Source organism: Leopardus geoffroyi, chromosome B3, assembly GCF_018350155.1.
Source record: "Leopardus geoffroyi isolate Oge1 chromosome B3, O.geoffroyi_Oge1_pat1.0, whole genome shotgun sequence".
In the NCBI taxonomy this organism is placed as follows: Eukaryota; Metazoa; Chordata; class Mammalia; order Carnivora; family Felidae; genus Leopardus; species Leopardus geoffroyi.
Window position 1 is genome coordinate 53019797 of NC_059337.1, and position 12427 is coordinate 53032223.

Consider the following 12427-nt stretch of genomic DNA (forward strand, 5'->3'; position numbering starts at 1 on the left):
CTCAGTTTGTTTTTGTTTTGAAGTTTATTTATTTATTTTCAGAGAGAGAGAGAGAGAGTACGAGTAGAGGAGGGGCAAAGAGGGAGAGAGAGAGAGAATCTGAAGCAGGGTTTGCACTGTCAGCACAGAGCTCCATGAGGGGACTTGTGAACTCATTAACCGTGAGATCATGACCTGAGCCCAAGTCAAGAGTTAGAAGCTTAACCGACTGAGTCACCCAGGCGCCCCTAAATCCTCAGCTTTTATATCACCTGGAAGTGATTCACTCCAAGAAGTAGGAAAGGGAGGTAAACCCTGGCACAGCCAAGTTAGGGCCTTCAAGGAAATATAGCATCCAATCAAACAGGAGCTCTGACTGTAGGTAATGTGATATCCCCCTATAAACAAGATAATGTATAGATCCATAAAAGCGTACCTCATTACAGTCATCACAAAAAGCTCTGATTGTCATAATAATGCATTACATAGCTTAACACCGCTGGCATCTCCTCCTTGCGAACTATCCTCCAAACTGGAGCACATGCTTTTGAAAAGCCACAGTGATGGGAAATCTCCATCCACTGAAGGTGGAGTTGATTTTTAGAAAGCCAAAAAACAAAACAAAACCCAAACCAAACCAAACACACAAAGAAACCCATCTCCACTCAACCAACAATAACAGTGGCAGAGTTACCGCTATCCTTGCAGAACCAGGGTAGGAAATGAGTGGGGGAGGGGATGTGGTGGAGCGAAATAAAGCCATTTTTGTTTAAAACCACTCATGATTATAAGAAGAGACTGCTCAGAACTAAGCTCGGTAGTCCCAGCACGGCCCTTAACAATGTGAGTGTTGTTTGGCCAACGCACTCAGCCAGTTAAAAATATTTTTTTGGAATTTTTGTCAATATTTCAAAGCCAAGAGATTTCAAATAAAGAGTCAGATTTTTAAACTTCTCTTCAAAAAAAAAATCAACAATCTTGCTCTTGTACAGCAACAATCATTGAGAGCCTCCCTTTAGACACAGTGCATGAACTTCAGGCTGGCAAAGTCTCTGCCACACCCTATTGCCCCTCAGTCCGGGGTCAGCGGCCATGTAGCCTTGTGGTTATGGCCTTTTTACTCACAATTAGAGTAACACAATAATATGGTTCAAATGTCAAAATAATACACAAAGCTATACAGTGAAAGTCTCATTCCCATTTTATCCCCACTCTCCCTAAGTAAGTACTTTTGTTAGTATCTTCACTTATTTTTCTGCTTCTTCCTTATACAAGGTAATACAATAAATATTTTTCTCTGCCTTGATTTCTTCACTTAAAATATATCCCAAGGACTATTCCAATAATGGCACATAGAGAATTTCCTCATTCTCATTTTACAGCTACCTATTCCAGTGGGTGCATAGGTTAGTTTATTTAACTAGTTCTGTACTGATGGGCACAGGTTGTTAATAAAAATATTTTGCTTTTACAAATATTCCACACTGCATATGTGCATATATCATTTCATAGGATATGAATATATCCTGAATATATAAAAATATATATTTTTTTATATATTCAGGATAAATTCCCACAAGTGATATTTCTGGGTCACAGGGTAAACGTATTTGTAATGTTTTTAGGTATTGCCAAATTGCCTTCCATATGGGTTATACTAATTTGCAGTCCAAACAGCAATGCAGAAGCATGTCTATTTCTCTTCAGCTTCCCCAAGAGAATGTGTGGTCAGACGTTTGTAGTTTTATCATTCTGACAGGTGAAAATTATGTTTCAGGACAGGTGTAATTTGTATTTTTAAGCTTAGACATCTTTTCTTACATGTTTACTTAGAAACATTTGTATTTCTTTTTCTGAGAACTGTGTTCCATTTTCCTATTGGATTCCTATGTTTGCTGATTTTCCTATTAAATTCTTGTGTTTTTTTTTCCTTATTAACTTATAGGAATGTTATATATATTCAGAAGATTAGCCTTATATCTATGGTATGAACTGCAAATTTTTTTTTCCAGTTTGTCATTTATCTTTTACGTTTGTTTACGGGGTGCATGTGCTTGTTTTTGTTGTTGTGTGTGCTTTTTAAATGCAGTTATATTTGTTTACTATTTGCTTCTGGCTTTCTAGTTGTTTAAAAGAAAGATTTTTCCCATTCCAACATTAAAAATGAATTTACCCTTCTTTTCCTCTAGTAATTTTAGAGTTTCATTTTTTAAAAATGTAAATCTTCAACCATTTAGAGCTTCTTAGGGTGTTCATTGTGAGAAATAAAACCCTTTTCCTACTGGGGGCATGACCCTAGATTTTGGACAGGATGATGAAGCTACCAGAACACCAGTAAGTGTAAGACCTAGAGAATGGGATGAGAGAGCAGCTGATGGGGAAAGTGAGATGGGGGGCAGTGTGAAGTGGGGCGGGGACTAAACAAAGGCCGCATTTCCTGCATGAGTTCCTGGCAGATGGGTTCCCAATGCTGGTCTAGCTCAGTGGTACCCAGGCCCTTATGACTTTTCTCCAAAGTACCCAGTTGTTTTTAAGGATTTAATGCGTTTGGCTGTACCAAACTAACTGTTCTTAAGTAATGATTAGTTATGTTGCCCTTCCAACAACCAGTTTCTGGGCAGAATGTGCTAAGCAGGATTACCATGCTGAGCTGATATATACTCTCAGCCAAAAGCACAGAATTTGAAGTGCCAGTTAGCTTGAGGAGGCTCATCTTGGATAAATGAGCCTTTTTGAAATGCTGACATTAATCTGCCTACCACTTATTTTTTTGTTCCTAGATCTCTAAGGACATGGAACCTCAGTGGAGTGGGGTGGCAGGGAGGAGGGGAACCTCTGATCTCATCCTCATTCAAAACCTCCTGGTGCTATATAAAGGGTGGGGGAAGGTATAGATTTCAACCATAACATGTGTGCACAGTGACCTCCATGATGTATAAACAGTTCTCTTAGCAACTTAACTTTTTTTTAATAGTTTTTAATGTTTATTTTTGAGAGAGAGAGAGACAGAGCACGAGCAGGTGAAGGGCAGAGAGAGAAGGAGACACAGATTCCTAAGCAGGCTCCAGGGTTTTGAGCTGTCAGTACAGAGCCTGACATGGGGCTTGAACTTATGAACCATGAGATCATGACCTGAGCTGAAGTCAGATGCTTACCAACTGAGCCACCCAGGCGCCTTTCTTAGCAACTTTTCTACTAGAGGTGCTTGTGAAAGTGCTTTTTAAAACACCGTTTTCTGGGAACCCTCTTGCACTGTTGGTGGGAATGCAAATTGGTGCAGCCGCTCTGGAAAGCAGTGTGGAGGTTCCTCAGAAAATTAAAAATAGACCTACCCTATGACCCAGCAATAGCACTGCTAGGAATTTATCCAAAGGATACAGGAGTACTGATGCATAGGGGCACTTGTACCCCAATGTTCATAGCAGCACTCTCAACAATAGCCAAATTATGGAAAGAGCCTAAATGTCCATCAACTGATGAATGGATAAAGAAATTGTGGTTTATATACACAATGGAATACTACGTGGCAATGAGAAAAAATGAAATATGGCCTTTTGTAGCAACGTGGATGGAACTGGAGAGTGTGATGCTAAGTGAAATAAGCCATACAGAGAAAGACAGATACCTATATGGTTTCACTCTTATGTGGATCCTGAGAAACTTAACAGGAACCCATGGGGGAGGGGGAGGAAAAAAGAAAAAAAAAAAAGAGGTTAGAGTGGAAGAGAGCCAAAGCATAAGAGACTGTTAAAAACTGAGAACAAACTGAGGGTTGATGGGGGGTGGGAGGGAGGGGAGGGTGGGTGATGGGTATTGAGGAGGGCACCTTTTGGGATGAGCACTGGGTGTTGTATGGAAACCAATTTGACAATAAATTTCATATAATAAAAAAAAAAGTAGAAAACAAAACAAAAAAATAAAATAAAATAAAATAAAACACCGTTTCCTCATGTGAATAATTCTCTGTTCTGAGAAAGGCAGAGAGTAAAAATGAGAAAAATTTGCAAAGATGAATGATAAGAATATGGCTAGAATAAAGTAAAGGGCTTTCGGCAATAAAATTGGTTCCTCTGCTTGAAGCAGAGACTTCAAAAGAGACCTGGTGGAAGTGAGATGCTTAATGCTGCTCACTGTCATCAGGAAGGTATGCCAATGTCCGGGCACCCCAGGCTGCACCTCTAACAATTAATTCAGAATCTCTGGTCGTGGGATCCAGGCATCAGTCATGCTTAAAGCTCCCTATGTGATTTCAATGTGCAACCATCACTCTAGAACCGTGCTATTCAAAGTGTGGTCCTCAAACCAGCAGCTTTGATATCAGCGGAAGCTTATGAGAAGTGCAGAATCTCAAGCCTGAAATTAGACCTTCTGAGTCAGAATCTGCATTTGAAAAAGATCATCAGGATATTCATGTGCATATTAAAGTAGAGAAGTGGTGTGGGCATCTGAGTGGCTCTTGATTTCAGCTCAGGTCTTCATCTCAAGGTTTGGTAGTGAGATGGAGCCCTGGCCCTGGGCTCAGTGCTGAGAGCACACAGCCTGCTTGTGATTCTCTCTCTCCCTCTTTCTCTGCTCCTCTCCTGCTCACTTATTTGTGCATGTGCAAGCATTTTCTCTCTTTCTCTCTCTCTCTCTCAAAATAAATAAGTAAACACTAAAAAAATAAATAAATAAAGTAGAGAAGCAGTGATCTAAAGCAGCTTTCTCAAAGTGGCCCCTGGAACCCTGTATCAAACTCACAAGGGGGTGGGAAGGTGGGGGAATGGGAATCAGAAGACTTCTTAAGGAAGACAATTCTGGGGATGATAATTTTATAAGTATGAGGGTGGGACCCTGGAATCTGCATTTTCGTGTGCTTCCAGGTTGACCCCTAGACTACTGCTTGAGAACTACTCCCAACCAGAAAGTCAGCAATATGACAGTTGCTTCCTCCAGACCTGCATGGAAATTCCCTCAATGACACTATAAGGTCAAAGCATACCCATTACAGGTGGTGGATGAGTTGGTGATAATCTATGAATGCTTCTCAGCCTGACAAATGTGATGTTTCTGCCCTCTGACCTATAACAGAGAAGGTGGTAGAAGTTAAATCTGGCTTTCAGGCTAACACAGAAATGGATCTCTCCATCCCGTTGGGTTAGTGACTGAACAGGCTGCAATACAGAAGCTTCTAGATTAAAAATGTAAAATGTTGATGCTCAGATGCATCCTTCTTGAAGGGTTTCAAAAAACCCTCAAAATACATGGTAGGGAACCAAGGGAAAGAGTAAATTCCCCAAAGTGTGTCTATGTCTTCTTCATTTTATTTTATTTATTATTTTTTTTTAATTTTTTTTTCAACGTTTATTTATTTTTGGGACAGAGAGAGACAGAGCATGAACGGGGGAGGGGCAGAGAGAGAGGGAGACACAGAATCGGAAACAGGCTCCAGGCTCTGAGCCATCAGCCCAGAGCCCGACGCGGGGCTCAAACTCACAGACCGCGAGATCGTGACCTGGCTGAAGTCGGACGCTTAACCGACCGCGCCACCCAGGCGCCCCTGTCTTCTTCATTTTAGAGAGGTCTTTTAAAAAATTTGCTTGGACCCAGATAGTTAAATGATGACATAGGTTTAAAAAAAAGGAGAAGAGGAAGAAGAAGCCAGGAATGGAAAAATCTGGTCTCTCTCAAAAGATGTATTGCAGTGTGTAATACTTCCATGTTGTAGTTGCAAAAGCATGTCCGCTCATATAAGATATTTAAAAGTTTCTACGATGGGGCGCCTGGGTGGCTCAGTCGGTTAAGCGGCCGACTTTGGCCCAGGTCATGATCTCGCGGTCCGTGAGTTCGAGCCCCGTGTCGGGCTCTGTGCTGACGGCTCAGAGCCTGGAGCCTGTTTCAGATTCTGTGTCTCCCTCTCTCTGACCCTCCCCTGTTCATGCTCTGTCTCTCCCTGTCTCAAAAATAAATTTAAAAAAATGTTAAAAAAATTTTTTAAAAATAAAATTTATTTAAAAAAATAAAAATAAAAGTTTCTATGATAACAGAAGCTTTAAGTGAGTTTATCTTCAAATACCTAGGATTCTGAAGTATGGCTCACTCTTGGGACGACAGAACTGAAATCTTTGTAATTATAAAATGAAACAAGACTCCTGTGGTTGTAAAGGATAATGAAATGGAATGGGGAACTGCAATGTGATCTGAACGTAATTGTTAGATAATTATTGAGTTGAAAACAGCAAAAGCAAAAAAGCTTTGGTTTGAAACTGGAAAAAAAAGATTTTTGAGGCTTTGCTTTAAGTCCTTTTTTTTTTTTAAGAGCAGAGTTTCTTAAATCTTCTTGGGGGAGTGCAAATCGAATGAAAAGCTAATGAAATTAATCTAATGCACTCTCCCTAGATGCACGGCCCCTTGAGTGCACACTGGTAATTTCTGGAGTTCCACAGACCCGCTGGAGCCCACATTAGAACCTCAGCTTTCACGGTGAATTTTAAGCAAATTTCTCTATCAATCTTCCCATTTGGAATCGCTTTACCTAAGGGCAACTTTTTATGCATCAAGGTCCCAGGTGATTGATAAAATTAGAGTGGACTGTGTTTGCTTCAACCGATCTCGTGAGGATGGTCCGAGGCCAGGTGAAAAGCCAGACCACTAGATGAAGCCAGGGAAAGAATCCTTTTATTGAAGAAGCCTGCGCCCTCAGAAATGTCTTCCCCGTGCTGTGAAAAGTTTTGTTCGAAGTAAGGAAGGAAAGTAGGCTCTTAAAAACACTGCCTGCGCCCCTCATTTATCTGCCGACTCAAAGAAGGATGAGGAACAGATGAGGAAACTGACCTCAGAGGGCTAAGGTGCTGGCCCAGGTGACATTCCCAGCCGTGCTCAAGCCCAGGGCCCTCTCTCGGCTACTCGCCATCCATCCAGGGGAGCACAGGACCTCTGGGCCTCTCTCCCCGCGCTGCCCGCCGCCCACCCCGGCGGAGGCGCCACTGGGAGCCAAGCCCCCGCCTACCGGCACCATGGAGTAGGTCATCATCATCAGCATGTCGTGGCTCTCTGCGCGGATGTGCGGCGCGGGCTCCCCGCCGTGGCTGCGCTTATTGCGCGCGGCGCTTGCGGGGTCCGGGGGAGGAGCCGGCGCCTTGCGCCGCGTGCGACTCAACTCGGCCAGGAAGGAGCGCAGGGCGCTGTCCTCGCGCTGCTCCCGGCCCTGCTGAGCCTCCAGCGCCCGCACTGCCGCGCTCAGCCCGCGCCACTGGCACAGCGCGAACACCGTGCCAGCGGCATTGAGCGCCGAGAGCAGCGCCACCGCCGCCAGAGCGCCCCGCAGCCCCCAGCCGGCGTCCCCGCGACCTCGCTCCGCGCCCCTGGCCATGCTCTGCGCGCCTCGGGCCGGGCAGGAATCGCCGCGGCCCGCCGGGCGGCCTTTATATGCCTCGGGCAAGCCGTGGGCTGGTGGCAGCGCTGCCGCCGCCGTGAGTCACGCTGCCCTTTGCTCAGGCTGGCGGGGCGGGTTGGGGACAGTAGTGGTGGCGCCTGAGCAGCCCGGAGGGACAGGCGGGTGAGAGAGGGAGAGGAGCTAGTGGAGACTGCAGGCTGGCAGAAAAAGGGTGGGCAGGACTCAAGCTCCTGGTGCCTGGCCAAGAAAATCAGCAAACCCAGGTCTCCCTCCTTTTCTCACTGCCCTGCCCGTGGGCATTGCTGTGGCCCAGGCGGGCAGAGCGAGGGTCAGACTGAGGAGGAGGACAGGAATTCTTAAGGCTGGAGAAGTCACTGGATTCCCCCCCCCCCCCCCCCCACTGACCTCTCTGGAGAAAAGGATCAGCATGCCCAGAAGCCAAGGCATGTGCCCATTGTCCCTAGGTTTGCTGCTGGGCAGCAAACCCAAGCTACCCATCATGTGGCCACTGAAGACCCCAGGAGATCTTTCCAAGGAAAGGGATGGATAGAAACAGGGAGACAGGTGGTACTGGAGGATTAAAAAAGCCACCCATCAGAACCAGAAAAGCCCTGCCTACCTGAGATGAAGGAGCCTTCTGTGAAGGGAGACTTCTTGAATATGACAGGCCAAGAACTGCTGTGAGACCCATACCCAGGAGGCAGCAGGGTGATGAGAAAAAAACTCAAGAATGGACATCAGGAGACCTGGTTCTAACTCCATTCTGCTACTGCTCAGCTGAGGGGCTTTGAGCATGCCCCAAGACCACTCTGCAATTGATTTTGAGGGGCTTTCTGGCTGAAGAGTTGGGCTCTGGCCAGAGCCTTTCTGGACCTTACTCAGCCTGCCTTGCTTGAGGGGGCAGTTGCCTCATGCCTCCTAGTTACCCCTTCATAGTACCCTCCCTTTCCTATCAGCTCAGTTGCCCGATGTACCTCAAGGTACAAGTGATAGAGGATGTATCACTATCCTCCAAATAGAGTCACTTCTCAGTCTCCTCAGAGGACCTCTTCACTCCCTTTCTCAGCTTTCCCCAGAATGGCTCTGCTTCCCTGGACAAATTTGCCTCCTGGAGGACTTGGTGGTGTTGGAAGACCCCAATCAAAAGCCAGGATTGCTGTTTGCACAGCCCATTATTTCAGGGGAGGAGGTGGCCCCCTACCATTGAGCCAGCTAGAGCGCTCAAGGTTCTGTGTCAAGCTCTGGATTGAACTGGGACATTGACCAACTTGCATATTCTAAGGAGGGCATCCAGGATGAGGAGGAATTAGGAAAGCATGAAGTTCCAAGTGGTTCATGAAAGACCTCAACTATGGGGGCATGATATCCAGGAGGGGATGGAGGTGATACAGACTAATTTGTCCAGTTTCTCCCAACTCTAGCATACTGTATTTGAAGAATGTCACGTATCCTTATCTCATCCAGGCTTAGGATGCCAACTGTCAGGCTTAAGACTAATGGAGAGAAGCCACAGAGAGAGCTCAGAGTCGGGCCTAGTAAGATCTTCATTTAAATAAATGGTCCATTTCCAGGCATCTCATTTCTTCTTTCCTTTTTTCTTCTTCCCTTCCCTTCCCTTCCCTTCCCTCCCCTCCCCTCCCCTCCCCTCCCCTCCCTTCCCCTCCCCTCCCTTCCCTTCCCTTCCCTTCCCTTCCCTTCCCTTCCCTTCCCTTCCCTTCCCTTCCGAGTGTGTGCAGGCAGGGAAAGGGGCAAAGGGAGAGAGAGGAAAAAAAAAATCTTAAGCAGTCTCTATACTTAGCACAGAGCCAGATATGGGGCTTGATCCCACAACCCTGGGATCATGACCTGAGCTGAAATCAAGAGTCAGACACTCAACCAACTGAGCCACCAGGCACCCCAGTAAGATCTTCATTTAATTCACTAAAAATTTACCGAGCACCTACTGTGTGTCAGGCATAGTGATGGGTATTAGAGGTATAGAAATGAACAAGGCAAGCAGCTTGCAGTGAGTCCCATGGAGCCTCCTGAGCTTCTCTTTATCCTAACATTCATTATAGTTAGTTACTATTGCCTGACCATCTGTTGTCAATGCCCATCATCAATAACAGTATACAGCTCCTGAGATTAGGGGCCACATATTGTTTGATCTTATCTCCCCCAACACCTAGCACAGTCCTTGGCTTGAAATGGCCATTCATTAATTACCTGTTGAATGAGTGAACGAGCAAATGAATAAAGGCTGTAGAGTGATCACATGTCTGTGTAAAATGATGTATGCCTAGTGGTGGTAGAGCTTAAGCACAAAACTCTGCTTGTGCCACTGAATTAGACCTACCTTCCTTGGAATGCTGTCTGTCCAGTGGTAGGGAGAGTGACTGTAGTCTGATACATATGCCCCCAAACCCTCTGGTTCAGAGACCATAGTCAGTAGAAGGAATGTAGTTCTGGTTCCATTTGGGACCAGCCAGGCTTTATCAGGCAACCTCAGGCCAAGATGCTACCCTTCTTGGGATGTAGGACTCAAAAAGTTTGTGACATGGACTTTAGGCTGGCTGGCTGGAGTATCTGAGATAATGCACTCAGAGAGAGCAAAGAGTGATAGAGAGCAAAGGAAAGGAAAGAGGAGATTCCTCTTCCACCCAACTGTTCTTCCAGTCTTCTCCACGTCTTTCTGTGTAGGAATATAATATTTTATAAGAAAGAAGAAGGGTGCGTCAAGTCGTTACAGCATACAAGGCAGGTGTCCTCATTCACCACTCCTCCCAAGATGACTGTATCCAAGCAGCTGGCTTCACTCTGTACTCCTTCCCCTTTCTTCTCTGTCATCTCTCTACATCCTCATTCCACGACAGCTCCATGCATTGACCTTCCTCCTTCTCTCTCCTATCTCAGTGAGCATTGTGCCTGGTTAAGGCCTAGTCCAGAACTATGTTCCTCATCAAGCCTTGCTTTCCATGCCAGCCTCAATTCTCCCTCTCCCTGAACTCTACAAGCCCCAGGAACTCAGAGGCTATGAGCATGGGCTTTGGGATCAGATAGAACTAAGTTTGAAACTCTTTAAAAATTTTTTCTTAATGTTTGTTTATTTTTGAGAGAGAGAGAGAGAGCGAGCGAGCATGAGCAGGGGAGGGGCAGAGAGAGAGGGACACACAGAATCCAAAGCAGGCTCCAGACTCTGAGCCATCAGCACAGAGCCCGATGAGGGGCTCGAACTCTTGGACCGTGAGATCATGACCTGAGCCAAAGTCAGACGCTCAACTGACTGAGCCACCCAAGTGCCCCTTGAAACTGCTTTTTAAATTTACAGCCTTGGGTATGTTACTCAGCTTTTCAAAGGAGAGTGTAATCATATCTATCTCATAGCTAGCTCAGTGGTCATTAGTGCTATTGGCTGTGGGCTGTCTGAACTTTGCTAACACTTATGCTGTACCTTGTGTTGTTGACCAACATTATAGTTCTTCCAAATCTTCTTTTGTTGGGTTATAATATCCTTAAGAAAGGGACACCTTTTCACTATGACACAATAGGGCTTATGCCAAGTAGGAATATTTGATAAATAATTTGATTAGCTAATTACAGTTTTTCTGATGCTTTTTGAGGAATAAAACTTTTCAATTCATGATAAACTTGGCTTCTTTTCTGAACACAGTAGCCTTGAGATTATTTAGGGCCTCTCCATCTCTAGCTTCCTAAGCCTCCTATGGCTCCTTGAGGGGCAGATACATCTATGTAGACTGTCCTACCTAGTATTTCTCAGGATGGGCTGGTAGTTTTAGTAATAAGCAATTCTAAAAAAAAGAGTTAGCTATTAATCTGGCCTATTTTGTTGACATAGGGGTTCAAGATATAGTGAGGACACAGGGAAATATCTGACTTTCCTTTTCTGGAGACCAAAGAGGCCAAGAACATTGTGTGCTATCTTTACAATGAGAAGTACCTTTTCCATTAGAAGGCAGATGCTTTCATTTTCAAAGGTTAAATAGAATGGTCCTTAAAAAATGATTCCAGCTAGTAAACTTTAGGGCCCTGGAGAAAAATATCCAATTCAAGAATATACTCCAACTTTAATTCCACAGCATTTCCTCCTGTAAAGTGAATAATTTTCACTTACTCTAAGGCCTGGAAGTTGGGTATTTTGATCCTCTGTGATGAGGTTGGCGGGTATGCTGTGACTCCTGATGGTGCTGTGCTGCCTCCCCACCCCCATCCTGCCCTCTGGCCAGGGGTTAGGGAGAAAATCTCCATAATAGTTGCTACCAGACACATCTTCCACCCAACCATGTCTGGTTTTTAACTCTCCATTTCTCCATTTTAACTGCACGAAACTTCAAGCCTCCCAACCAAAAACAAACAAACAAAAAACTCCAGAAATTTCTTTGTTCATTCACTCACTCATTTATTCATTTATTCAACAAATTGGGTGCTTCCTATCTGCCAGGAATTGTGCTAGGAGCTAAGAATAGGATGGAGAGCAAAACCAGACATCAGTCCTGCCTTCCTGAAGCCTGTGGTCTAAGTGGGGAGATGGAATTAGCCAAGTAATTGCATGAGGATATAATTCTAAATGAGATAAAGAGATAGATGTCCTAAAGAAAGGAGTGTGATTCTGTGAGATCATATCACTGAGGAACCTATCCTAGATGTAGGGTGTGGGGTCACCTAGTTAAGTAGGTGTTGGTGTGGGTGGGAGAGTCATAGGCAGAGGGGATAGCATGTGTGAGATCCTATGACAGGAGGCAACATGGTTTATTTGAGGAACCACAAGAAGGCCAATGTGGCTGTAGCATAAAGAACATAAGGGGCAAGGAGGAAAAGGGAATGAAATAAGGCTGGAGACTAAGTTAGGGGCCAGACTTTGGGTGGGACCATGTAGGACTGAGGTTTTTATTGTAAGAACAATGGGAAGTTAGTTAGGGGTTTTAAGTGTGTGCAGGGGGTGGAGGGTTGGGTTGACAGATGACATATTTTCATTTTCAAGGATTACCTTTTATTGCCAGGATTTGCAGTGGCTTCTGTCACTACAGAAACTATCTCTGACCTCTACCAGGCTAAATCTCAACCTTCAAACCCATC

At 44.9% G+C, this 12427-nt stretch overlaps 1 protein-coding gene across 1 annotated transcript in view; it reads right to left on the bottom strand.

The window, feature by feature from the left end:
• GLDN (gliomedin) overlaps window positions 1-7591 on the bottom strand; it is a 64037-nt gene extending 56446 nt beyond the window's left edge. Inside the window, exon 1 of the mRNA XM_045449747.1 lies at window positions 6968-7591. Coding sequence (XP_045305703.1) covers window positions 6968-7330 — 363 coding nt within the window. The 5' untranslated portion in view covers window positions 7331-7591. The remainder of the gene's footprint in view (window positions 1-6967) is intronic.
• Between the last annotated feature and the right edge of the window lie 4836 nt (window positions 7592-12427).